The sequence below is a fragment of the Apostichopus japonicus genome, chromosome 15 (assembly GCF_037975245.1).
Source record: "Apostichopus japonicus isolate 1M-3 chromosome 15, ASM3797524v1, whole genome shotgun sequence".
Taxonomy (NCBI): Eukaryota; Metazoa; Echinodermata; class Holothuroidea; order Aspidochirotida; family Stichopodidae; genus Apostichopus; species Apostichopus japonicus.
This window is the reverse complement of record NC_092575.1, coordinates 24,561,198-24,587,594: the sequence shown is the minus strand read 5'-3', so window position 1 is coordinate 24,587,594 and position 26,397 is coordinate 24,561,198. Positions and strand designations below refer to the sequence as shown.

General features: G+C 37.3%; 3 protein-coding genes across 7 annotated transcripts in view; 2 read left to right on the top strand and 1 right to left on the bottom strand.

Moving 5' to 3' along the window:
- Window positions 1-26,397, top strand: part of LOC139980709 (adhesion G-protein coupled receptor G2-like) — a 102,684-nt gene that overhangs the window by 25,053 nt on the left and 51,234 nt on the right. The gene's annotated exons all lie outside the window — the stretch shown is intronic.
- On the top strand, window positions 406-26,397 carry LOC139980710 (adhesion G-protein coupled receptor G2-like). Its single transcript, XM_071992570.1, has 15 exons — window positions 406-697; window positions 1,865-1,891; window positions 4,149-4,264; window positions 5,526-5,682; window positions 6,195-6,317; window positions 7,722-7,838; window positions 8,847-8,953; window positions 9,268-9,414; window positions 9,935-10,244; window positions 11,187-11,407; window positions 12,203-12,379; window positions 13,700-13,821; window positions 15,481-15,743; window positions 23,458-23,530; window positions 24,115-26,397. Exons 1-15 carry the CDS (start codon window positions 646-648, stop codon window positions 24,641-24,643), a joined length of 2,541 nt encoding a protein of 846 aa, XP_071848671.1. The 5' UTR covers window positions 406-645; the 3' UTR covers window positions 24,644-26,397.
- Window positions 16,441-23,100, bottom strand: LOC139980717 (uncharacterized). 4 transcript variants are annotated; one of them, XM_071992584.1, is made up of 7 exons: window positions 22,817-23,096; window positions 21,330-21,466; window positions 20,940-21,024; window positions 20,518-20,705; window positions 19,786-19,933; window positions 18,850-18,989; window positions 16,442-18,033 (listed from the first exon to the last, which is right to left on the bottom strand). In XM_071992584.1, the coding sequence occupies exons 4-7, from the start codon at window positions 20,677-20,679 to the stop codon at window positions 17,740-17,742; spliced, it is 744 nt and encodes a 247-aa protein (XP_071848685.1). In that variant the 5' UTR covers window positions 20,680-20,705; window positions 20,940-21,024; window positions 21,330-21,466; window positions 22,817-23,096; the 3' UTR covers window positions 16,442-17,739. The 4 variants fall into 4 exon arrangements, 3 of the variants coding, with proteins under 3 accessions (XP_071848682.1, XP_071848684.1, XP_071848685.1); XM_071992581.1 differs by lacking the exon at window positions 20,940-21,024 and having other exon boundaries at window positions 16,441-18,033; window positions 22,817-23,100; XM_071992583.1 differs by lacking the exons at window positions 20,940-21,024; window positions 22,817-23,096 and adding an exon at window positions 21,906-22,154 and having other exon boundaries at window positions 16,441-18,033.

The following is a 26,397-nucleotide window of genomic DNA, read 5'->3' as shown; positions in this document are numbered from 1 at the left end:
AAAACACTTAGCTCCGCCACTGCCACCCCCCCTCCACCTCCACCCCTCTCTCTCTCTCAGAATATGTGGCTGTGGGTCTCTTGGAGTCCGGCCCAAGTCCGAAAGGCGTGCAGGGCTGAGAGTGAAAAAAAAAAAAAAAGGTGTAGCATGCATGCACATAACATTTCACTTGAATATTGATTCAAGCCAGGAATCGAGGACAACTTTGACACACCTTATTCTAACGTGTTACAATGAGACGCAATAGAAACTGAAATACTAGGTGACTTACAAAGGGAAATCACGAATCTCTTATCTAACTAATGACTACATTCAAGCAGTAGAAAGGTGTGAAGAGGAAATGATTCTATGCAAACGACCTATGTTTACATTAATTGTGGGTTGTTTCGCTGCACGGACGTCAGGTTATAAAGTGGATACTAGTGCGGGGTGTTCATATAGTTTTATATAGTGGTGGTGATTAGCACTTCGTAACTGACGTTATAGCATAAACCACGGGGATTTACGAAATAAATTCAAGTTATATCTTTCCATGTTTTTGCCGCTTTTTTATTGGGACTTTTAAGAAACTAAGAAACTGGGACTAATCCTAAAGAAGAAATTGAAATTAACGGTGACTAATATTTGACATATACTTGAGAAATTATGAAGCAAGGAAGAATGATTCTTTGGAGACTTGTGTTGGCCGCTGTAACAGGTGTGTTTCTCTTAATATTATGGCGATCGGTTTACATCCGTTTCTGCTTTCATGAGCTAAGCTTTTAGTTTTACTAAAGTTTTATTTTGGGAATATATCATACTAATAGTATGCTTACACTGTTTGGTATAGGCTATACAGTATGTTAAGTCATGTATGCATGTAGCATCTTTAGCGAAAGTAAAAAAAAAAGAAGAAAAAAAAAGTGAATTCGTTTATTTTATGTAGGAAGCTATTGCTTACAATAACCACCCCTATACTTCCCTCCTAACCAGGTCACCATAATGATTCATATGAAATTAGAAATATTATGATAATACAGCCAAAAGAGAGAAATACCAATAATATTAGAAAAATGTTATGCCAGACGTAGTAGACCGAAATACTGAACCTAATTCCTTCCTTGTTGATCATTGAAAGGATAGCCTAGAAGAACGAAGAACATATACTGAGCAATTCTGGTAACACTTTCATGTAATTCCTTGCAATTGTCACAGCTGGTATTATAAGTTGAATTTTGAAGCAAACAGGTGTGATGTTAGTATAGTTGAACACTGAGAGCAAACTTTATATTGATGTTGTCACTTTATCGTTTGAATTGGGCAGGGTTTCAACTTTACTGTATAGGGGATGTGATGTGAAGATAGCAATACCCAGTCCCCCACAACCACCCCTCCAACTACACCACCGAAACTGCCACCCAATGACTGTATAGTGTATTCATATGTTTATGAATAATCATTTTGAAGAAGAAAATTCGCGTACATACATTTTAAAGAGAAGCATAGAACAAAATTTATGAAATAAATTTGTTGCCTCTGTTATATCCCTTGAACTTGTAGTCCATGATTCTATACCGAGCCACTTAGTTCATTTGGAGATGTTTCATATATAACATCTTTTGGCGAAACTACAGTTATGTGGCTTTGAAGAGGGTATTGGAAACGTGAGCCTTCATTTGTGCATATACCCAAAAAGGATTTACTTATTCCCGATTTTACCTGAAAAAACCACATTTCATTTTGTATATAGAAGCTTAAACGGACCGAAATATATCTCTTGTCTCTTGTCCCATATCATATCTTATTTGATTGTTTATTTAAATACAACAAAAAATTATAACATTCTTAGAATTAAATTAAATTTCTTTATTTCCTTTTTTGACAGTTACACTGTGCTATGGCCAAGTAAATAGTAAGTCAACTGTCTATCTGTCTGTGTATCTGTATGTATGTCTGTTTGCTTAACAACCTTTGTGACTGTGCATGTCAAATTGTTCCTCTCTCCTCCGCCCCTATATTTATGTATTTTTCAATAGTAATTTAATAATAGCTGAGGTGGACTTCGGAATTCCAAATTACATGCTATATTGTATTTAAAATCAGCACACTATATATGTTGTGCTATGGCACGGAAAGTCAAAGTGATCCCATGACGTCATAGGACCCATCCGTTCCTTTACATCGAAGCTGTGACCATGTGGCCGTGTCGATGTTTTGCTTCAAATGCAGAATCACTGATTTTCTTTCTCGCATATGAAATCACTTTCAAGGAGACACACACTCAACCTTCATTATTGGTCTATGCTATAGAGATAAATATCATGAAATCTTCACAAAACAGTTAATTCTATTCGAAAGATATCACATATTTGAAGGCGACACAAACCAAAATGTGATAGAGATACCAGTGATAAACAACGTCACCAGACACCAAAGAAATGTCTCATTCTATGTGGGAGATATCACAAATTTAATGTCTCCCCACACAAATGGCTGCAGACTTGATCAAGTCAGGTATGACGTCATCGAGCCTCATTTGCTTCAGTTTCATTTACGTAGTTTTTTTCATCTTTATTCATTTACAGTGTTTATTTTATGTAGTGGAGATAGGTTTTTCATATGCTTAGTCTAAAATATTTGACCTCTTCATATGTTCTAATGGTAGCAGCATTGGTTTCAATGTCAACACGGTCAACATCAATCTTGAAAAAAAATTAACAGAAAACCCGAAGATAAAGTTAAACAGTTTAAGATCCCAGTGCCGCTATGATATCATATACTTACAACATGAGAGCTCTCAGATAAGACTTATGAACTATAGAATATAGCCCTTGAGCGGAAGAAGATTTTTCTCAGCCGTTTGGAAGAGGTTATCTTCGCAAAGATTTTTGTCATACAAGCCAAAGAAGATGGTTGGATGTGTCCAACTCAAGCGCGAACATATATGGTTTCCTGACGTTATTAACTTTAAATCTTTTGCAATACTTTTATTTTCTTCATCATAGGCACATCATGGGGTCAAAGGTTATAAAGGGCAAAGCTAGTAAACAATAACTGTTGTTGTTTGTTTGTTTTGTTTTCGCATTACACTCTTGCCCAAATGTAAGAATGTCCCGCCATATTCTCATCACCCCTGTAGATAAATAAGACTACAATTTGTATCGTATTCAATTAATAACAAAATGTCAAAGGTCAGGAGTTAAATACAGGTCATTTGCAACAGTTGGTCAGACTACGTGTGTGTTGTTGTAGTCAGTGGCGAGCGTCCATACAGTCAGAGGGTGGATGCCCCACCCCCCCCCCCAGACGGACTCAAATGTACTGCTGGCGCCCTTTTCAGCTTTTTACCACTTTTTACTTATTCGCAATTATTGACTTTTTTATTGCGCTCTCAAATACCTATTGACATTTGTCACATTTTGTTGGTGTAATTTTCTGACAAAATGGCGATGACACCTACTAATTTTTCGTTTATCTGCAAATTAGCAAGGCCCGGAAAGGGTCATTTCAGGCGATCTGAGGAGTATCTTTACTCAAAAAAAAAAAAAAAATCTGTATGTTCCGCGCCAACCTGTGGTGGCGCTCCGCTTAGATAGTGTCGAAAGCGCCCCTACAGACCATTCTCGCCCCCCCCCTGACCAATACCCCTAGCTCCGCCACTGGTTGTAGTACCTGTCATGCACCGCGAAACCAGAGGGCTTTAGTAATGGAATGGGTACATGTATTTCGTCTTTGTGCTATTGAACCTCAATAAAATAACCACCAAGTTTATGTTACTGATCAGTGGCGCAGGAATGTACTTTTGAGTGGGGGGGGGGGGCTGAAGACTGATGGCCTGCCTGGGGATGAGTCAAATGGGAGGGGGTGTCCCCCTCCCATTTGGATATTTTTGCATTTCCAGGTGGCCTCAGATGCAATTTGGTGCAATATAGCACACTTCAACCCACCCACTCCATTTTGTATATAATTTTGCATTTTCACCTGGCCGTAGATGCAATTTGGTGCTCGAAATGAGATTTTTTTCTCATTTGAAAATGAAAAAGGGGTTTTCTGACTTGCGAAGCGGGGGGCGGAATGATACTTCCGCCCCTCCATATTTTTCACTGGGGGTGGCGTCCCCAGCCCCCGGTTCCTACGCCCTTGATACTGATTATTTTGTCTCTTTACAGAAACAGTAAGAGTATGTGAACATAAAATTCTAACCGTGACTTGCGATTCTGGAGAAGTCATACATATTCATGATGCTCTTTATGGCCGAATGTCAGACACAAACTGTACGGATCAAGTAAGTAAACATACCGAAATATAGTGCGTCATAAATGCTTTACACATTATATTCTTCACTAACCAATTTCGCTATAGAGCGTAGATCGAAGTTATTAATATATTTGCTATACCCACCATAATTATGACAGCTGTTGGCATGGACTATATATCAAGTCAGCAGGATTTCATCTCATTGACCGTTTGGATTTTGACCTATATATATATATATTTATATATATATATATATATATATATATATATATATATATAGCGAGCGTAGCGAGCGAAGCTCTCGCATCTCACGGCCGGGGGGTACAGGGGCAACGCCTAGGAGGGGGTCGAGGGGGCGAAGCCCCCCGAAGCCAGAGGGTTTCCCCTTTTTGTAAAGGTGACGTTATTATCATGTTTTACGGCAAGGGAAAGATAAATTTGTTACTTTTGTTGTATTTCACAAGCATTTTACTATTTTTTTGTGCCGGCCAGTGGACTGTTTATTCACTTTGCCGGCCGGCCGGCCGGCAGGCGTGAGTGGCGGTTACCACCGGCCGCCGCCGGCCGGCGTGGCTATAACCCTGTATATATATATGTATATATATATATATATATATATATATAAATGAAAATCGTAATGAGTTGGAAAATCAAGAACAGTGAAAAACTTTCAGCCTCCACCGGGATTCGAACCACGGGCCTCCCGCTCTGTACGCGGACACCCTAACCACTAGGCTATGGACGCTGATTGTATGTCCAGAGGTTCGAAACCGGTAAGGAAGATCGTAATTCCACTGTAGGCGTTTGTCACCTATATCGAACAATACTAGTTCTGTTTTTGGTGACATATTTTGCCCTACTCTAGAGATCAAACATGATGCTATCCAACTCGAAAATCATTTGTGATTCCTAAAGCCGGATCTCGAAAGAGATACTTTGAACAGACATAAAGTCATATCTAAGGAAATTGATTTGACAATTTGTAAACTTTTATGAAATACAAATATGACAGAGAAGTTAAATTTAATCTGACGAAATACGTAAACTAACGATAGAGCCCTTATAATATACATCAAATAAAGATAGAGCCCTTATGAAATACATCAAATAACGATAGAGCCCTTATGAAATACATCAAATAACGATAGAGCCCTTATGAAATGCATCAAATAACGATAGAGCCCTTATGAAATACATCAAATAAAGATAGAGCCTGGATAAAGAGCAGCTAATCATGTCTACATCGTGTTCATCTATGTTCATCTATGTTTTTCTTTTGTTCAAATCAGAATCCACCGGCGGGTGGTTGTAAAGCAGTACATTCACTATCAAACGTTACGGAAATGTGTGAAAACCTAACTAGTTGCTCTGTGCATGCGAGTAATGATGTTTTTGGTGATCCGTGCAGAGGCTACTTCAAGTACTTAGAGGTTACCTACTCTTGTGGTAAGTCTTACTTGCCTTACTTAACCAACTTAAGTCTTACTTAACCAAGCATGATGAGGCGGTTGGGGGGGGGGGGGGGCAGGGGGTGTAACAGCTCTACAAAAGCGGGCCTCTAAAGTAATTTAAGCGGTCAGAGTAAATAAGCGATTAAAGAATGTCTTCTCAATTTTTAAGAATACTTACAGGAAATAAAAGAACAATTTGAAACGGGGCGCGATGGGCCCGACCAAAACAAAAACCATATCGAAGCAAACAACGTCTTTTGTAAAATAAGATAAAGTATTTTTCCCGTATGTAGTTGTCGAAGAACTCTCTCCCTTGATATATAAGCTGGGGTTGCCATTGGGGTCAACCTGATATATGTAGTGACGCGGGAACTATTATTTTGTGTTCCAGCCTTCGCTTGAGTGTACCTATGTATAACAGAGTAGACACGTTTGCTAATACCAAACGCCCAATATGTATGAGCATAGATTTGTTTAAGTTTTTTCTGACATTCTTTTTCTGAACAGTAAGAATATGTGGTCTTAACGACAAATGCAATAAAACAACAGAGGTCTGCATGAGTGATGGCGGCGTTGACGTTCTTTGCGACTGCGGAGAAGACTACGAGAAAGTCGAAGGTGTTTGTAAAGGTAAGTGAATTTGCTGACCAATATATGACCCTATATATATATATATACATATATATATATATATATATATATATATATATATACATATATATATATGTATATATATATATATATATATATACACACACACATATATATATATATATATACATATATATATATATATATACACACACACATATATATATATATATATACACACATATATATATATATATATATACACACACACACACACACATATATATATATATATATATATATATATATATATATATATATATATATATATATAGAAGATGTTACTTATGAAAATCAATCTTTACTCAGTCGTGAATTAATCATAAACACCAGGATTCCATAGTCCGATGCCATTTGTCATGTAATTACACAGTTTTATAGTACGGTGGCCGAGAAGAGACACTAAATTCCCAAATAAAATTCCCAAAATTGCCTTTCTCGATTTGTTTCGATGTTTAATCTACAAATTTAGTTTTTTCTTCCTTTTGTTTTCGTCTCTGATTTTTTTAATTTGCTTCTGATTTAGATATTATTTTCATACAGCAATTAAATTGATGTTTTTAGTAATGTCAATATGATACCACCATTACTCGGTACCTTATAAATTTATGCCAGAGTTTAATTTGCAGCTAAGGTGAAATGCCTTACATTTCCTTATTGTTCACAAGTCCTAGTCAATCTTATTCGTCTGCATTTTCACACCCGCTGGTCATGGTTGAACTACTAGAGTTCTATAGTTGCTTCAAACAAACGTTCACTACTCTGTTAACACACGACGTAGTATAGGTAACCGTGTACGTTGCTGTTCTTTTCTCAATATACATATTAGCACGTAGCTAGACACCTATACTTGTTTACTCAAAGATACGGCTGTGTCGTGACTTTGGAGTTGTTACTTAGCGACTGAAAAGCTGTTACAGCAAAGGGTTATCTGACAAGATCGTTCGAGCAAACGTTTATTATATTCAGTATGGAATATATATATATATATATAAATATACAATATATATATATATATATATACAATATCTGGGGTCAAAACCAGAACAGGTATAATTTGACATCAGTAATTGTATTCAGCATACTGTTTGACACAATTAGAAGCGTTTCATTACAAACATATAACACAACTATACTGTATACTTCATTTGGCAGATGCGGAAATGCAGCATGCACTGTTGTGGCGTCTTAAAGCGACACGATCGATGTGTCACCTTTAAAACCATGCTGTAACGAGTAATATGATTAACTATAGAATTGTATATAAACGTGTGATAGTTGATATTCCTATACTCAACCTATAGTGTTAAAAATCAATGGGATAAAAATTACCATTAGAAAATATTCCACTTTCCGAAAACTTTGGGTTTTTTATATCCACAGCCAAACTTCCTTGTCCTGAAGATGTTGTCGAAATAAGAGGAATTATATTAACATTTCCGCGAGGAAAGACGGGAGAGTCAATGTATTCCGAGGAACTATGCCCGCCTGGGTCAGCCAGTAAGTTTAGTTAGTCATGTTTATATCTAATGTCTTAAAGTCATACGAACAATTATACTCACTTGGCCCAAACAATATATATAGCATATTAGTATTACACAATTTAGTATTACACTGAATTGAGACATGTATGTCAGGCTTGTTGTTCGAGTAGAGCAACATTAGTACGATAAAAACAACATTATTACGAATTAACAACATGATAACGAGTACACAACATTAGTACGAGTAGAACAACACGTGTTAGAGTACACAGCATGAGTTCGAGTACAACAACATGAGTATGAGAACAACAACCACATGAGTTGGATACAACAACACGAGTTCGAGTACATAACATGAGTTCGAGTACAACAACATGAGTAAGAGTGCAACAACATGAGTACGAAACAACAACATGACTTTGAGTACAACCACATGAGTTGGAGTACAACAACGCGAGTTCGAGTACACAACGTGAGTTCGAGTATACAACAGCACGAGTTCGAGTAAAACAGCATGCGCGAGGACTCTAGTATCTATTATAGATTTTCAAATGCGACGAGTATGATTACAAATTCACAAGGCCATGTACCACTAGAGACAACGATGAAAAAACGAGTACACGTATACGGACTCAATACAAGTGTAGCCTACAATCGCTTCTTTATTCCTCAGTAAGTTTGACAGCAACCATTGTTTATCAGTTACCTACATATCCTCTGTAAACTTAATAAGTCATACCGAGAAGTTAATACTTTCATAAAGAAAGAAAAGTTCAGACCGGAAAAGTTGATCAACTTTAAACTTTATCTCCGACACCACAACCCTCCCCCTTCCAGCCCTCTCATACCTTCCCCTAAGTCAGTCCATCTTCTGAATTTGTCATCTCAAAACATGGAAAAGGAAAGTGTTAGTTTATCCCTCATTGCTACCTTTAGTTTTCAATGTTTCTGAGGCTCTTTGAAATTTGTGTCTGCAAAGCGTTGACTACGATACGGTTTTGTTTATCATTATTATCAAAACCAGAGGAACCATTGGCCAGACGATATTGTGATGATGAGTGGGCGGAGCCTGTTGTTACGGTGTGCTACGATGACAGTGCTTTAGAAAACCAACTGGAAGAAATTGCAAATGTGAGTCGAAAAAAGTATCTTTATTTGAGATTTTAATTCTGCTTGATGTCACAACAGATGTTTAACAAATTGCGAACGTCAACAACACGCCTGGCCTACCACACTTTCATTGTAGTCTTCTACAGCTTAGGCTACTTTGCAGGACTTGTTGATGAAGATTTTGAAACAGGTAATGAATAGACAAAATTCACAGACCTTCTGAATATAAAACAACAAATGTGGGTTTGATATAACTTGAGTAATTATGTGCAATTCGAAGTAAAATTTCTATTATACAATTGACCAAAACAATGATTGTGGTTCTTTTTCCGAAGACGAACGTCACCGAAGACAACGTTGAAGAGGTCGGTGAATTGCTGCTGCTAGCTTCAAGTCAAACAGATCTCATCACCGAATCCGGACTTGAAAACATCATTACATCACTCGCCCTAATAGTCGAAGTTGGTAGTCCATCAACGGAGGTGAGTAGTTAAGCACGTGAGGGTTATAAATTTGCCCAAACAATACTAGAAGGAAAATTGGTCAGACATATCTCAATATATTTCGTCATCTATTACGCATTCAGTCACTTGTTTACAATGGCGTAGGAAGGTACTTTTGAGTGGGGGGGGGGGCTGAAGACTGATGGCCGGCCTGGGGCAGGGGTCTAAGGGGAGGGGGTGTCCCCCTCCCCTTTGGATTTTTTTACATTCCAGGTAGCCTCATATGCAATTTGGTGCAATATAGCACATTCAACACCCACTCCATTTTGTAAATAAGTTTGCATTTTCACCTGGCCTTAGATGCAATTTGGTACTCAAATGAGTTTTTTTTTTCTCATTTGGAAATGAAAAAGGGGTTTTCTGACTTGCGAAGCCGGGGGGGGGGGCGGAATGATACTTCCGCCCCCATATTTTTCACTGGTTGGGCTGGCGCCCCCCAGCCCCCCCGCTTCCTACGCCCTCCGTAGTAAGTTCAATTCTTTCTCGTCTTCTCTTGAAGGTCACAGACTCTGTGGTAGGCGTGGTTAATAATATGATGTCAATTAATGAGACGTTGCTAGGTGATAGTTCGGACATAGATGAGGTTGTACCACTTCTGGAAAGCCAAGTACGGTTTGTACATGATCTTAATGATAATTACACTGAACTGGTAACAAACCTGGGAGTTAGCACTCTCCAGTTGCCAAAGACGTCTCTCGAAGATCCTTTTGTTTTTGAGGACCCCTTTATGGACTCAGATGATGACGTCATAGAATCACGGAAATCATCTATTACTCTACCGCCCTCAGTTTTGGATATAATTGGTACAGGTAAGGCCTAAAGATAATGTAACAGTAATAGGGAGAAAACATATGAGACTAACCGACTAACCGCTGCATTGTGTTCATAAGCACGGTGTGTGGTTGTGTGGTTGTGGGTAGTTTGAGGAAATAAAGTCTCTTATAGCTTAAGCTATACCAGCTCATCGGCACTAATATATTCGGTCCTAGTCGTAGCCAGTTGTGACAACTTCCTATAATGATCAAACCACTGTCAACTCTCCACTCATGTCATGCTTCAATGCACTCTTATACTGATACAGTTCCTAAACTTTATCTGATAGAGACATGGTATTCATACTGCTGGCCCTGTCAATAACGAGTGATTTGAAGCGGGGCAATGAAAGGCAGTATACAAAAAAAAAATACTCAAATTGTCCTTCTTTGATTATATCAGCGGGGAAATCCTGGCGAATACTTTATGTGTGAGGCTATACCCATATCTCACACGTCTGCCATATTGTTACCCTGTATAGTTAATTGTTATAGAAGTTGACTTAAGCGAGGTGCCTGTCACAGCTGCCCACCCGCTTGATATTATAATAACTGTGCTAAACACGCCATGTCAATATTTACTATTTTGGGGTCGTATGGATATAGGTATAACAGGTTTCTATCGCGCATGTGTTGTTTTACCTCGTAGAACCATGAAAGATTTCTATCATTTTGTGACCTTTTAAAAGTGTATTTGTGTCACCGTTTAGTTACTCGTTTTTGCATTTGTGTAGAGAGGCATACCAATCTACACAGTGTTACATTTAAGTAACCACTTGTTTAGGGTTGAGAGCGAGAGACTGCAGAGGGGGGGGGGGGGGTAGTTCGATATGGAGAGGCACCATATACTTAATAATTATAATATTTTGAAGGTATTTCATTTGATTCCTCTTTGTTTTCACCCATTTCTGTTGTTTCTTTATTTTTTTCTCTCTCCAGTGAATCCAAATCTAACTTCTATACCAGTTAGTTTTATTACCTACCGCGATGCTGTTCTTTTCCAATCTGACTTGGAAGGCTCGTCAGTCAATCAGGAAGGTTCATCTGTACTTGCTGAATATGTAGATGGTCACGTGATCTCTGCTACGATAGAAGTCGAAAACGTTACCATAGTTAACCTGCCGGAGAACTCATCTGTCATGACCAGATTCTCGAAACCCGTAAGAACAAAGTTTAAAGTTTGCATCATATGCATCATACACTGCGCATGCATGTGCACGTGTGGTTGTTCCGAGTTCCAAGCATTCAGGAGCATTTAACTATAGATATCTAAATGTCTCAGAATGGATAACCACTTTCAGAGTGGCAGTTGGAATCCCTGTCGAAAATTCAACATAGGTGACCATTATTTAATTTTCTAGCATATACAATTTTGGCAAGACTGATTACTTAAAGATTAATTTTGGTCACTAACTAAATTTAAATATGTAATAGACTATCAAAAACCAGACTACCAATCAGTCCAAGTGGGTACTTGTATAACACTTGTAATGTTTGAAAAATGTCACATATTTACATTTAAGGCTCAACAATTCTCACCTAATTATTCTTTCCATTATAAACACAACCTAACCGGTGCCTAACTCTGCCATCAGGTTTTAATATTATTATGTAGTAAATAATAACAGAATCATGACAAACATTTTACGCCTGCAGACGAACCGATAATATATAGTATATGTTTATTGGTGAATATCTTTAAAACCGGAATTGCGACAAAGTCATTACTAGGCAAAGCTATAGCATTCAATTGTGTTTTGCTTTTGTTTTGATTTTTCATCTTCCTTTGTTGTTGAGCTACACGACATACCAAAGACGCTGCTTACAGTTACCCTATTAAAACTATAAATGTTGTAACAACAGTAAACCACTTACTTGTACGAGTTTTAGCTGTTACACTTTCGTTTTTTGGAACGCGGAGATGTTACTCTTAACTTAATATCTGTCTCTTGTAGATTATTGATGAAGAGAATAACGAAACTGACGTCACGATAGAGTTTGTTTGTGTCTTCTGGGATTACAACCTAACTAACGGTGAAGGAAAATGGTCAGAGGAAGGTTGTCGTATGGTTTCAAATGACACGGAGATAGTGTGTGCTTGTAATCATCTGACTAGCTTCGCTGTGCTTGTTGTAAGTATTATAATACAGTTAATGCTTTGAGTGAAATAAGGAGAAAATTGCTTTTTCGCAAATACAAATTTCTCATTTACTTCACTTTTGTACTAGCGCCATTGATTGTCAAAACCGGTTTTTCAATTATTTCAACATCTCTTGATTTGCCAAGTTGATTAAAGGTAGTATGAATAGGCCCGAAATTATAGCACGCTATAATTGCTACAAGTTTTCAAAAAGCACTTTCATGGGGGTCTTTGTTTTTACAATTGTTCCCAGACATTCTAAATGAGCACAGAAGATGATTGAATGCCCCAGTGAGGTACATTTCTTCCAAGGTGGTAATAAAAACAGGTTAAGAATTTGGACCAAATGTGATCATATTTGAATACCTGGCATATTTAAGGGCCAATACAGCAAACCTTTAAAGAGTCAGGTTGTGCTGCACCGAAAGCTCTTCGTCAAAAACAAATGCAAGCTGGATTTACTTTAAAACAAGCATTTCCACAAATGTATAAGTTATAAGCATGACACAAGCGTATAACCGCGTAGAGTTACAAATAGCCTAAACTTATACTTTGTCACGTAAATTAGTGTGTATGCACAAGATGTTTAGTGTATTAGTATACTACAGCCTGAGTACAAGCAGCACGATTCCCATTGATATGCGTATGAGTACAAATGTCGCTAAGATCGAGTATGAGTACGTGAAATTAATCTGTCTCCTAAAAAGCCTTAGTACGCGATACGCAGTAGGTCTAAAACTCCATCATTGCATGGGCTGGTGCGAATACACGCAACGATGTCAGAGTATGTGTGTTTGGAATATCGAATCACTACAATTCTGGCCTATACGCTTTAACTGTTAAGGTTAATGAATCTCACATGCGCGCTCCCAAAATGACTTTGCACCACAGTCAATAACGTAACTTGGCCCGGGTTCGGGCCCTAGGGGGACCTGTGTTAAGAACCGATTAATATAACCACCAATAAGATGAAGACTAGTATTAAAAGCAGAAGATTTTATTCATTTATATTTATCAATATCTTAAGTGTTGTTCGGTATAGTTCTAAAGGTTGTCTCCAGATACCCACCAAAATGGGAAGTCAACGAAGTGGGTGGGGTGAGGATGGAAAAATGACCACAGGATGTAACTAACAGACAAACAGTTTCTTAACAGATTTCTCTCTGTATCATTAACGCTTGTTATATGAATCGATACTAACTGCTTTAGAAAAAAGGGAATGAACTCAGAAAAGGCTGGTAAGTTTAAGCTGCAGAAATGAAAATCCACCAGTCGTCTTACAATGTTTAATATTTATCTTTTTAATTTACAGCGTATTTCCGGCGATATTGCTGACACTCCATTCCATGTGGCTCTTAGTATCATCTCTATAATAGGATGCATTATTTCAATCATTGCTTTATCATTCTCCTTGGTAACGATGTTGGTTATCAGGTAAGAAATACCAGCCTATACTCTTATCTCATTTTTACATTTTTATCCCTTGAAGGTTACCACTCTTTAAATATATCCTTTAAACTTTAAAGCAATAAGATAAGCATTTTTGCCCCTACTTGAGCTTTGTACTTTTTTTTCGATAATTATGAACTGCAACACAACCCAACCCAAAACAGTGGTATGATTTGAAGACACTGATAACATTTCTGCCAAATTCTTATTTTGAAACTTCGACTCCCGCATTCGTTTAAAGGCACCGCTTGAATATCCCATACACTTGGTAATGCGCGCCACTTTCTTTAGTCTATAATGGTGGTATGCTTCTTATATAGAACCGATATCAATGCGCCGGAGTGTCTCCCTCAGAAAAACTGCTGAATAGCGACAAAAGAACATTTTGTCCTTTGATATTTAATGAAACAGAATATTTATCTTTCCTCGTGGCTTGAATGCCAGAGTATACACACATGGAAGTAAGTGTGGTGCGAGAATTGACTTAACTGAGGGCAAATTTAGACCACTTTATAGGCCTTCCAAGAGCAGTGTACGAAAATTGTTTACAAGGTAGTAAAGAGAGTCTTGTTTTCAACTTGAAGAAACCTTCAGGCTCTCAGAGACCACATCACTTTGACGATGTATACTTCTGTAAGTCAATGGGGGAATTTCTAGGTAGTATGCTACATTTGGACATCATCCTAGTTTATCTCTTTGTAGGTAGCGGAATTTCATTTTATATTAGTAATTATAAGCGGACAAATGAAGCAGTCACTAAGAACATGTATTCTGAGGAAAATCTACATAGCGCCATCGACTTCCAAGCCTACGCGACACAGGTCTATCGTGACAGATACTGATGACTCATTTGGAGGAATTGTTACGACTAACAAAATGTTTTTTAATTTGTACTAAATTAAGAAAAGAGAGGACGCATGTGATGGCATATTCTCATGAAAAATTCAGTTTCCTTATCACTCTAACATGTTGGATAGCGTTGATAGAACTAAACATAAATAATACTACTATGAACCCGGCAGTCTTACTCGTGTGACACAGGATTATAACATTTCTGGAATCACCAATGAACTTTCAATAGTATTGTGCAAATGCAATTCTAAAGTTACTCCCCCCCCTCACACCCCACCCCTCCCACCCCTCCCTACCTACCCCATTGACGTTTATTTGGTGACCATGACATAACAAAAATAAAATATTAATTACAATTTTGTTTTAAAGTCAATAAGTAAAGATTAAATTGCTGGAAATTGACGACAGAGCGCACTGGATGTCTGCTTAAAAGATCCTCAATTTTGGCCTCAATTTCAGCAAGCCCTCAAACCTTCATGCTATTCCCATACACAGAGGGAATGCTAAAATAGACAACTAAATATCTCTCATTATGTACTATGCTTTGAGGATGGCAGTAAAATGCTTTTTAAATATTGAGTACGGGTGACCAGTATTTGACTATCTAGCATAAATGCACGGAGGCGATAATTTCCAACTTACATCCTCTAAGTGAGATAACGGACCCTTTAACCCTTCCAGTCGTTTTTATTCTCAACTAGTAAACTCTCGTTTGAGTTTCACACTCACTCTATTACGGTATCTCTAATATACCGGTTAACCGAGGTAATGTTTCATTTTCTTCATGTACAGATCCATTCGAATAAAGCAACAGACACACGTCCACTTTAATCTTTGTCTCGCCCTATTGGGACTCTACCTGTCGTTCTTGTTGGGTGTCGATAGAACCGAGATACCGGGGGTGTGTAAGGCTATGACGTCATTGATTTACTTCTTCTGTCTCTCGTCCGTGGCGTGGATGTCGGTGGAGGCGTTCTACATCTATATGCTTATTTGGAAGTATAATAAAAGCAGTATTCATCACTTGGTGACAGTAGCGGTATTTCTAGCCTGGGGTAGGTACCCTATACATATGTCTTCAATACCCATTTAGTTGTGTTCTTTTCTGTGTCTTCTACAACCATTCCATAAAGTCAAGTTTATGTCAACCGTTCGTTCTGATATATATATCATCCATGACGCCAATATTTCTCTACAGCATTAATATTGCTTATTATCTAATAATGTACCAAATTTAGGCTTACGATATGACATACGCTAAAAGCCTATATTTGGAAGACCTCGTTAAACGTTGGAGCATGCAACATAATGTGAAGACAAACAATTAAACTTTATGTGTGTGTGGGTGTCTTTACACAGTCTGTTTTTCATTTCAATAACACATTCTGATGGCTGCGTTTCTGTTTGTGTTGCAAAGAAATTCTATATTGAATGTAAATTTCTGCTATCCACTCTTAAAATTCCCGGTTCAGATATGATCAGAAACGGATCAAATATGAACCAAACACTGGATCAATCGGGCACCCAACCAAGCCGGTTCAAAATGATCCGAAGACTTGGTTCAAATAAAATGATCCGATTCCGGTTCAAACTGTTTATTGATAGGATGACTACATTCCGGTTCACATTGATGTAATTCTGGTTCACACTGATTCTATCTTGGTTCAAATTGATAATCCAAAGATAACACAATGATTCAAATGAGGGTCAGGATAAAGTCTTCATAATTTTATTTTTACAATATATAACTTATTACGCAAAGTACATAACTACAGGATATAAAACCAATTAATAATTATAGTAACAACAAATCATCTACACACAAAGGGATCCCCAAATATCGTTTCCTGAACATACATACCTTCACAAAAAATATACCAACTCTCCAACCAGTTCAGTTTTGGCCACAAATTATACCTCAAGAACTGATGTTTCTTGGAAAATACAATTTTGGAGTTCCAAACTGTAGGCATAGCCTTAAATTCGATGAAGTGTATGTTAGGATATCAAGCATTATATGGAAGTTTGAAGTGTTATGCTATTTAAAAGAAATTGCTAGGTACTGAAATGTCTGACTAAACTGCTATTTAACTTCAATTTTCCTTTGACTTCTAGAGATAGTGTTAACATGGTGTCATTATGTGTGTTATTATGCCTTGACCTTTGCTGACCTTTGACTTCCATGTTAAGCAAAAACAATAATCTCCTCAACAGAAGGAGATGATTGAAGTTGAAGTGATATTTACTTTTTTTAATTATGCTGTAAACACACAGGTTTCATGTACAGAGATCTTTGTATATATTACTTCAGCCTATTGCAAGGATTTAAACACTTCTAAAGATGAGATTAAAATTTTATAATACGAAACCATACGAATAAATAGTTAAACAGTTACTTCAGATAACAAAAATAGAGAAGAAAAAGAGAAAACAAATTTCCAAGAACTAGTTAAAAGGATTTTTTCAGTAAGAGGACTTCTAAACTGCAAGATGCTATTCAGCAGCCAAAGTAAACCAAGGTGTGTTTCCAGCAAGAAGCTATGACAATTATGAAATGCATAACAAAAGGTAAATACCATAACTGATAAGACATTGCAAATGTTACAGGCTCACCACAGAGGATGATCTGACTCCCTTCTAAAAACTCTTGAAACTTTATAATCGTTGCAAGGAAGTGTAATGCTCAGTGGACAAAATAAACCAATTAAAAGAATAAGTGTCTCATTTAACAAGCAAAGGTAGACCAGATAGCCTAAAATGATTTGTGATTTCTTGCCACAAAGGAACTGATAGTCCTATTAGATTGGTTAAAGTTTTTGAAGGTTAGGCTTATGTTGGTAAGCCACAAATGTTGACATTTACTATAAATAATTTAGACAACCTTGCACAAGAAACGAGAAAACGTAAGTTGCTGCAGTTGTGTTAGCCTTATTACAAGGTTTTCAGTATGACCATTTAACCTTAATAACTCATCGACATCGATAGAAAACAACTGAAGTAAATGAATGAATATCTACCATAAAGAATATTACACCTTGGCCAAAAAGTTCTTCAGCAGGGTAACACTTGGGGCAGAGGTGCTCTTACCCTTTCCCTCACCCAGTCCATAAATACATTTTTGAATAAAATCCCAGGTGTTTTGATACTCCCATGGGTAGTCCATGTCCAAACGTATATAACTTTAAGACATATATCTAAGGCCTTCAGAAGGCTGTTGCCACATGAAATGTTCTTCCCTGCCACGACAACAAAGACTTGTTCTGCGCATTCCCTTTCCCCTAAGGCCAACATAAACGGCTGCAACTGCTGCATGTTTTCCAGAAAGTCTGGTATGTTTGTGCCAATCTAAAGAAGAGAATAAGGGGAAACAGTATTCAGATTAAACTTTCCATTAAAATTAAGAGCTTGACAATTATATGCCCCACCCCAATACCACCAACGAGATCAGACTTTGGTGGGCTTTTGAGAGCGACTCAAACTTGCATATCTTTTAACTGGAATTATGAAAATTGCACTATACCCTAAAAAGAGTTTAAGCTAGCCTAGCTAGTTTTAACCCTTTTGTATGACCAGGTTTAAAAAGTATCCTATGACTACCTTTTTTTCTAATCTAATGTTTGGTAAACAACAAAGTTTTAAAGACAGCATTTTGGTTGAATCAATTGCACTTGGAATGGGTATTTTACCCCATTTTGGTACCCTTGAACAGAGCATGTATTTATATATTTGTATGTATATATATATAAATATAAATATTTATATAAATATAAATACATATATATATATATATATATATATATAAATATATTAAATATATATTCATATCAAATATATTTTGTATTAACAAGTATTAAGTAATACATAAACATTTATTTTGCGGGCCAATAGAAGTAGCTGTTTTGCATCTGCTGTCATGTAAACTTATGTGTATCAATATAAATGATCACAGATTCAACAAGGTAGGAAGTTTGATTCCAAACTCAGGGTATCATTCTTAAGTGGAAACAGGGCCTTGTTTGATATATATATATATATATATATATATATATATATATATATATATATATATATATATATATATATATATATATATATATATATATATATACATATATATATTTGATTGTGTGTTCTTGTTCTCTTTCACTGTGTTACTCTTACCTCCTCAAACTGAATGAAACGGCACAAAGCTTCAGGAATGGTGGCATGCTTGTTTGGGCCTTTCTTACCAACTGTCCTTGACATACCAGGAGGAAAGAGCAAAGGAAGCACCTGGATGGCAATATTACTCCTTTTCTCATCTGAAAAAAAGTAATAAAGTTCAGAGTGAAAAACATTGGTCTCAGATTTTTAAAGCGTTTTCCTTTGAGTAGACATTGAGTTGAGTAGACTGATGGTGTTACCCACAGTGTGTAGCATCGCCCATCATGAATTTGATTATCCCGTTTTTTTTTGGGGGGGGGGTGTCCTTATCTTACAAGTGACGCCATGTTGATATGTGATTTTTAAAAATAATGCCTCTCAAAGTAATAAATTCATATCACTTCAATATAACCTTGTTCTGTTTCACTATCTACCTATTTCTAGGTTCAGGAAAGAACATTGTGGCACACCACGTTTGATTATTGATATGCTTGATCTAGTGAAATGAAGCATGTCTTCTCCAACATTGATTGGGAAGGCCTATCAATTGTTTATGCTATGCATACATCAGCATATTTTTTGGTATTAGAATGGACGCAATGTATTGTCCAATTAAATGAAAAACAGACATACAGCATGTTCACCATTTAAATAAATTAGGTAAGGATTTACAATATGCAGTAACTGTATATGCATTTTTTTTCTGACTGAGACATTCCACTATGAGAAATGGCACCACCTAAGCAAACTGTAAATGGAATAAGGAATGCTCTTATTCCTGTTTCAAGACAGTTCAATATTGTTACTAAAAAGAAATAGGAAGTGTCACATTAAGTATTTTTTTGTTAAAAAAGTATTAGAAATGGACTACCTTTTTAGCAGAAACCCAAGCCCTTCTTCGCCAGAAATGCAAAATGAAAACAATTGATTAACAAAAAATAGAAAATCACTCACTAGTGGAAAGGTTTCCATGAAAATGTAATATATCTTTCCAATCAACCTGCTTGTTTGCATAGGCCAATACCTTCTCTTCCAGGCTCGGCGACTTCATGAATAGGGCATCACATGCCTCAGGAAACAAAATCTTGAAGTCTTGTTCTACCTACGATAACAAATGTCAGAATGTCAATAGAAGTACACTAACAGTAAGGCCCTGTATTCCAGGTGGAGATCACAATCTATGCTCAAGACTTGCTTTCAAATTATTTTGATGTGGACTGCAATGGCATGACATTCTTTAATTACTGCTTTTTTTCTTATCTTTGACATGATGGTTAATAACCATGACATAAACACATTACATAGAATGACTGGGAATTCATGACAATTAATCTCTGAATGAGTGATATTTCAACACAGGACTACTCCTGATATTTTGAACACTATTCTAGAGGTTCTGCCAAACTGTGCGTACACTTACCCACCCTTTGATACTTCTTTAACAAACAGCGTTACATACTGGACCCAACCAAAGTGAAATGCAACAGGCTCCATTGGTCCAGTAGCTGTCTTGTGATTTCATAGCTGAATAAATTACAAAGAGCTTGCTAGCTGCAGTCTAGAATCAATGTGGTGGCGTGTGGTGTTCACTTACTTCAATTTAAGATTAGTATTTGTTTTTGTTGTCACCACATGTACTTAAAGTGCATCTCTGTGTTGTTTGTAGATTACGTACCATTTACGTACCATTCCATCAGTATCTATAAGTCTTGGATATTCTTTTAAGATATCTGAGAATTTCTTCTGTTTATTGTCCCTGATGTCAGCAGCTCTGGCCTTTGCAGTCTTTGCCATGAACTCTAGAACCTGGTCTGCAGGGGCAATATGGCACTTTAACCATGTCACCATGGATGAAAGGTCTTCACTAAAATCATCTGTAGAAGTAAATAGTACACACAAGGATAAAATACATCATATCATGATAAAACTTTCATTGGTTCATAAAATTCTACACTGCCAAGAAGTAAAGCAATTACAGAGCTCTTATCTAGGACCCTGATGCTGTGCCATCATTTCTTCATAGGAAGTTAAGAAGTGTTCAAAGAATATGAGGCAGTATAATATTTAAATTGCAGCAGGACTTACATTAAATATAAAGTTAAACTTACGTAGCCGTCACGATCTTCATTATCTAGTTGCTTGAAATCTCTTACTATGGCTTTGGCCATGGCCAATTTTACGTCAGACTTCGGACTGTAAAAGTAAAAAGATAAACCAGACAATTGAAGCAATCAATGAGTTTCCCTACTGTTTCATTAATAGTGTCCTCTTGTTTAGTGCATTAGTCTGCAAGAAAGTAAGCGCTTTCCTTGGTACTTTTCCAAACAGGCTCTTAACATCAAGGAGTTCAAAATCATGAACATAACATATTCATAACATCGACAAAGTGGTGTCCAAAATGGTTTGTAATGGGACCATGCCACTGCGACATTCATTGAATGCACCGAGAAGCATCTGGGCTTACCCTTATTGTAATGAGAAGGCAATACTACACTTACTATTTTCCATACGTTGTGATAAGGTGAGACACTAGGGCATTCACCACCTTTTTCCTGGAGTGGTAGCTTAGTAATCCTGCTTCCATTTCCTCAATTATTGTTCTTTTTTGAAGCTTTTGAAGTATTCCTCGAATATCCTGTAAAAAGAAGTATAAATACAGTAAACCTAAGGGGGCAACTTGGATATATAACTTTCTGTTCAACATATACTACAGCTAACTTAACATATTTCATACCAAAGAATAATGGTCTGTTGTATTTTGGCTGGTTGCTTCAGGCCACATAGAAGTGTAGGTTCACCATATCCAGAACCCTAGCCAAAGGGGGACCCAGGATAAGGAAGCCCACATTTGCTCTTCATTTTTTTATCTGGACCATTGATGAATGCCTGATACTGACAAAGATAAATCAAAGGAAAAAGGATACTGGTACAAAGGAAAATAAAAAGCATAATACTACATACAGTAGGTCACAGACTCAGAGTGTAGGCTATACTGTGCGTTCACAGAATCACATCAATGACCTTAACAGTGCTTCTGCGAAGCAAAGTAATACCCAAGAGCACAATTAACTCACCGACACAGCAAACTACTCGCTAACATTGCAGTAGTGCTTAAACGTTAGTATGCTGGGTACAGTACTGCTAGTGCTTAAAACTGCAAAGTCAACCCGAATCAACGAAGTGGTAGGAGCACAACACGAATTCATGCACTATGGATGTGTTTGGTAGATATATAGATTCGCGAAACACTATCTCATAAAACGCAATGATGCATGGGCATGACAATGAGCTTGTATGTATACCAGAGGCAGGACACCTACAGCCAAGTTGAAGTAACTAAAAATCTACCGACAGATTCACATTGAAATATTGCATGCTGCCTACTTCTGCTCAGAGTATGTACGGTGACAATATGACGCCCAAGCCCTACTGAATGTTCATACAAGTGAGCAGTACACCCAACATGCATGGGCTAAGGATGTTGTTGCTAATTTTGTTTTGTGACAATGCGGTTTTGCTGATATATTGAATTTTAAATTAAGTGACAAATAATAGAGGTGACACTGAATCTATAATTATCACTATTAGTTTTGTTTAGCTGGGTTGCTGACTGTCCATTGGGCTTAGCGAGAGCTATGTATGGTATTTTCACAGTTGTTTCATGTGAATGAAAAATAGTGCTAAGTCTACCAGCGCTTATATACGCAACATTTATAATACTCGGCCTACACACATATTTAACGTTACGAGTGCCTGTGGGTGTAAGTAACGTGATTGCCTAAGTAAGGCCTAGAATACTGCACGTATACCTAATGGGTCACGATATACGTAACCGTAGAAAAGGCGAGCCTACATCACAACGGCTCCATTCGACAATCTACAGTATTACGTACAGAAAATTGCATTTTTGGAAAAAAAGTTTAAATTAATAGAGCAACTGGAGTCAGAAAAATGCTGCTCGGGTAACTTTTCATTAACATTTTACCTTTGAAGAATGCGACAAACGTTCCAAGACCCCATTCTACATGCTTTTCTTCAACAAATTCCATCGTTCACTCGAGTCATGGGTTCAGCGTCAGAAGGCACGTGACCAATAGGTTGCTCTCGACCAATGGGAATTCTGCATTGCTGTTGATCAGGGAACTGGTTCAAAAGCGTTTGAAGACTTTCCCACCATGCATGCAAAATAGGTTCGAAGTGATTGCGTAAACGGTTCAGAGTGATCAGAAACGGTTCAAATTAAAATGACACGGAAATCGGATCATTTATTTGAACCGGTAGTTCTAAGAGTGTCCCATGGAAGCCATTTGCGTCACCATTTGACTGTTTACATTATCCAATATGCGAAAGTACTCTTTTGTGTAATAGCACCTCGCCCGGCGCTGAACTCTATGCTGCATGGGTGCGTCTGTGTGTGTGAAGGTGGAATTTTGCTGGTGGTAATATGGTGCAGTCTATTCATTCTATTAAAGGGTTTTAATGTATAACACAACATAACAATGGGAGATACATATGTGACTCACACAACTCTCTACCCATCAGAAACTTTATTAACAGTAGAAATAATCATCATCAAGAAATAGTTATTTTTTTAATTTATTTTTTATTGTTTTATTTTGTATTTAGGATTACCAGCAATTGGAGCAATACTCATATTTTTCTTGGATCATGGTCATGATTACGAGGAAACAACAGATTAGTAAGTATTATTTTTAAAAAAGAGTTTCTTATATTTTCAGGGCTTTGGTTTCTAAAAGTGACTTACTTAAGGCTACCACGTTAAATGTCTCACCTTCACACGACAAGGTGAATCAACGATTTATGGAGCGAACTAACAATCAGAATGGTGCATTTTATGCCACCATTTCAAGTTACATTTGAATAGATAAGCTAGTTATGTATGTCGTTATGGCATCGTGGAATCAGTGAGGTTGACAAAAACCATAGAAAAGGACGCAAAATGCTGCTTTAACTTGAGAAAAGATTTCAGTCGTCTCTGAACCCTCTGTAAATGTTGATTCCCCTACCTAACTCAGTCGTGGGTGAGCTAGAACCCCCCCCCCCCCCCCCCCACACACACACGCGCGCAGCTGTGTGAACCATACGTCTTTACGGGTATACAAGTTGTGCAATATGTGCATTGTACCGTCCAACCCCAGCCTGTCGTTATAAACTTGTTGAAGTATACGTTACGGCTTTAACATCATGTGATCATATACACGCAACGCGTTAATGTTCTTTCATCACTTGAAATGACATTCTTTATTTGCTTCCTTTTCCCAGTTGCTTTCTACATCCCGGACCAGTTCTCTATTTCGGATTTCTGCTAGAAATCTTATTACTATCTGTCTATAACTTGGTGATATTCGTCTTAGCGACATATCGCGTCAGCTGTCGTAAGATCAGACAATCGGACAAAGCAGAAAAGAAGAAAGAGATTATCATTCGAATCAAGAGTACTTTCCTCTTCTGGGTTCTCCTCGGTATGGCGTGGACCTTCGGATTTCTGGCCACTTTTCAAAACCCTCTCAGCCTTGCTTTCCAATTGCTCTTTTGCGTTTGCCTTTCTCTGCAAGGGTTCTGTATGTTTTATATGCTCTTTGCGCAAAATCCTGAAATGCAGAAAAGCATAACGAGCACTGTTAAGCGAACCAACACTACTTCATACCAAGTTGACAGCCGTAACAAGTCGGCCTGTGGTCCGGATCAGTCTGTCGATATGCACGATATCCCGGTTAGCTCCAGTAACAATGATTACAGCCTTGTTGAACCTAAAACTGGTGAAGAAAATGATGGAATTGTTTCGGAGTGATTCTAGCAATGATTTTGAAGAATTTTTGATTTTTGAATACGCAATTTACCCATCACTGTATAGTGTTTTTTCTTTTGCAGACCATGTATATATATAACGGGACGTAAGTGTTAATTTGCCTGGGCCTGAGGTACCAGCAATGTAAAATTTTAATATTAAAATAACTGGAAATATGGTACTTGTTTTTAACAACGCAGGCTACTTTTTACTTATGTCTCTTTTAACCTGTTCAGTGTTTTGCGTTAGTCCGCCACTTCTGGTGATCTTCCGCTTACACTATATTGATAGTCACGTGATAATTTTACATAAGTTACCCGTAAATGATATACAATCATTGTACTCCGAATTGATACCCTTTTTTTTCAAGCCCATTTGTACAATTGAAACGTTTTGCAACGTTTTGAAAAGTAACACAATTGTTTGGAATTATTTCTATTAAATGAGGCTGTTCTGATATATTTTATGCAACTATTTGTCAAGTTCTACATGATGTTATACGTTTCTTTTTTTTTATATATTTTTTTTTTACTTTATCGTCAAGGGTAAGGAAAATGGAAGTTTAAAACTTCAGATTTCAAACCACAAGTGAAAAAGAGAAAAAGCTCAACACACACATGAACAACTATGCAAAGTTTCGTATACATTTTTGTAACATCATTTGGGGATATTAGATTTGTGACAACCTGATTAAATGTGCTATCTAAAGAATATATGTTGTCAAACTAGTTACTAAGAAAAAATAAAAAGAAGGCAGTTGTTGCATTTCAAAATAAGCTACCGTGCCTATGTAAAACAGATTCGAAAACAATGATGTATTGTTACCTTGTTGAAATAATATCAAATAGATAAAATATGACGTAATTATGGACCTACAACAGTTTTATGGTTAGATTAATTACGAATCCCAGTTGAGACAATTTACTTCGCTCCTCCTTATCTGTCTCCAGTCTACTTATGCCCTTTCATCTTCTACCTAACCTTAGCTTGGTATCATTTTAGAACTGCGCCCCCTTCACATATAGAGTTCCTTTATAGACCGCCCTCTATTTCTATCTTTTCGAATCTACCATTTTTGAAGCTAAATCTTGGTAGCTCGCATGATGTTGGAAGTTTTCATGTCATGCTTCACAGCACTTGTGTTGTCCGTACGAGCCGTATGAAAATCATGTGTCTATTATAGAACAACGTGTTTGGAACTGTTCATACTAACAAAAGGATAATACGAGTGCTTTGAAGCATTCGATGAGAGGAATGTATGTAGCATGGTATTATAATAGCGTTAGAAAATTGTCCCACCTGGCTGTACAAGGATGTTTTACATATCGCTCTAGTGGAAGTTTGTCATTGTTATAAACACGTTCCAATGACATGTTAATTAATCTTTTGTGCGTGTGGGTGCGTGGTGGGTCGGGTCACGGGGTGGGGGAGTAAACATCACAGTGTTTGCACTGAGCATTACACTGGTTACATGAGCGTGCCAAACGAGGCTGTGGGTCAGGAGGGGCACTACGGTTCCCGGGTCAGTAAGAGGCCCGATGTAAGGAGAAGGCTGGATCAGTTTAAGGTTTTCCCCACCAGAGAAAAACACGCTCATAAATGAACCATACGACATTTATAAATGACGTCACGGTGAAATAGTTGTCCAACTTTTCCTCGGGGTCGGACAATGCTCTCCTCGTCCCCTGATGTACATTATGGGTAATACAGGTAACATGACGTGGTGCCATTTTTGTAATATTGTAATATTTTTAGAG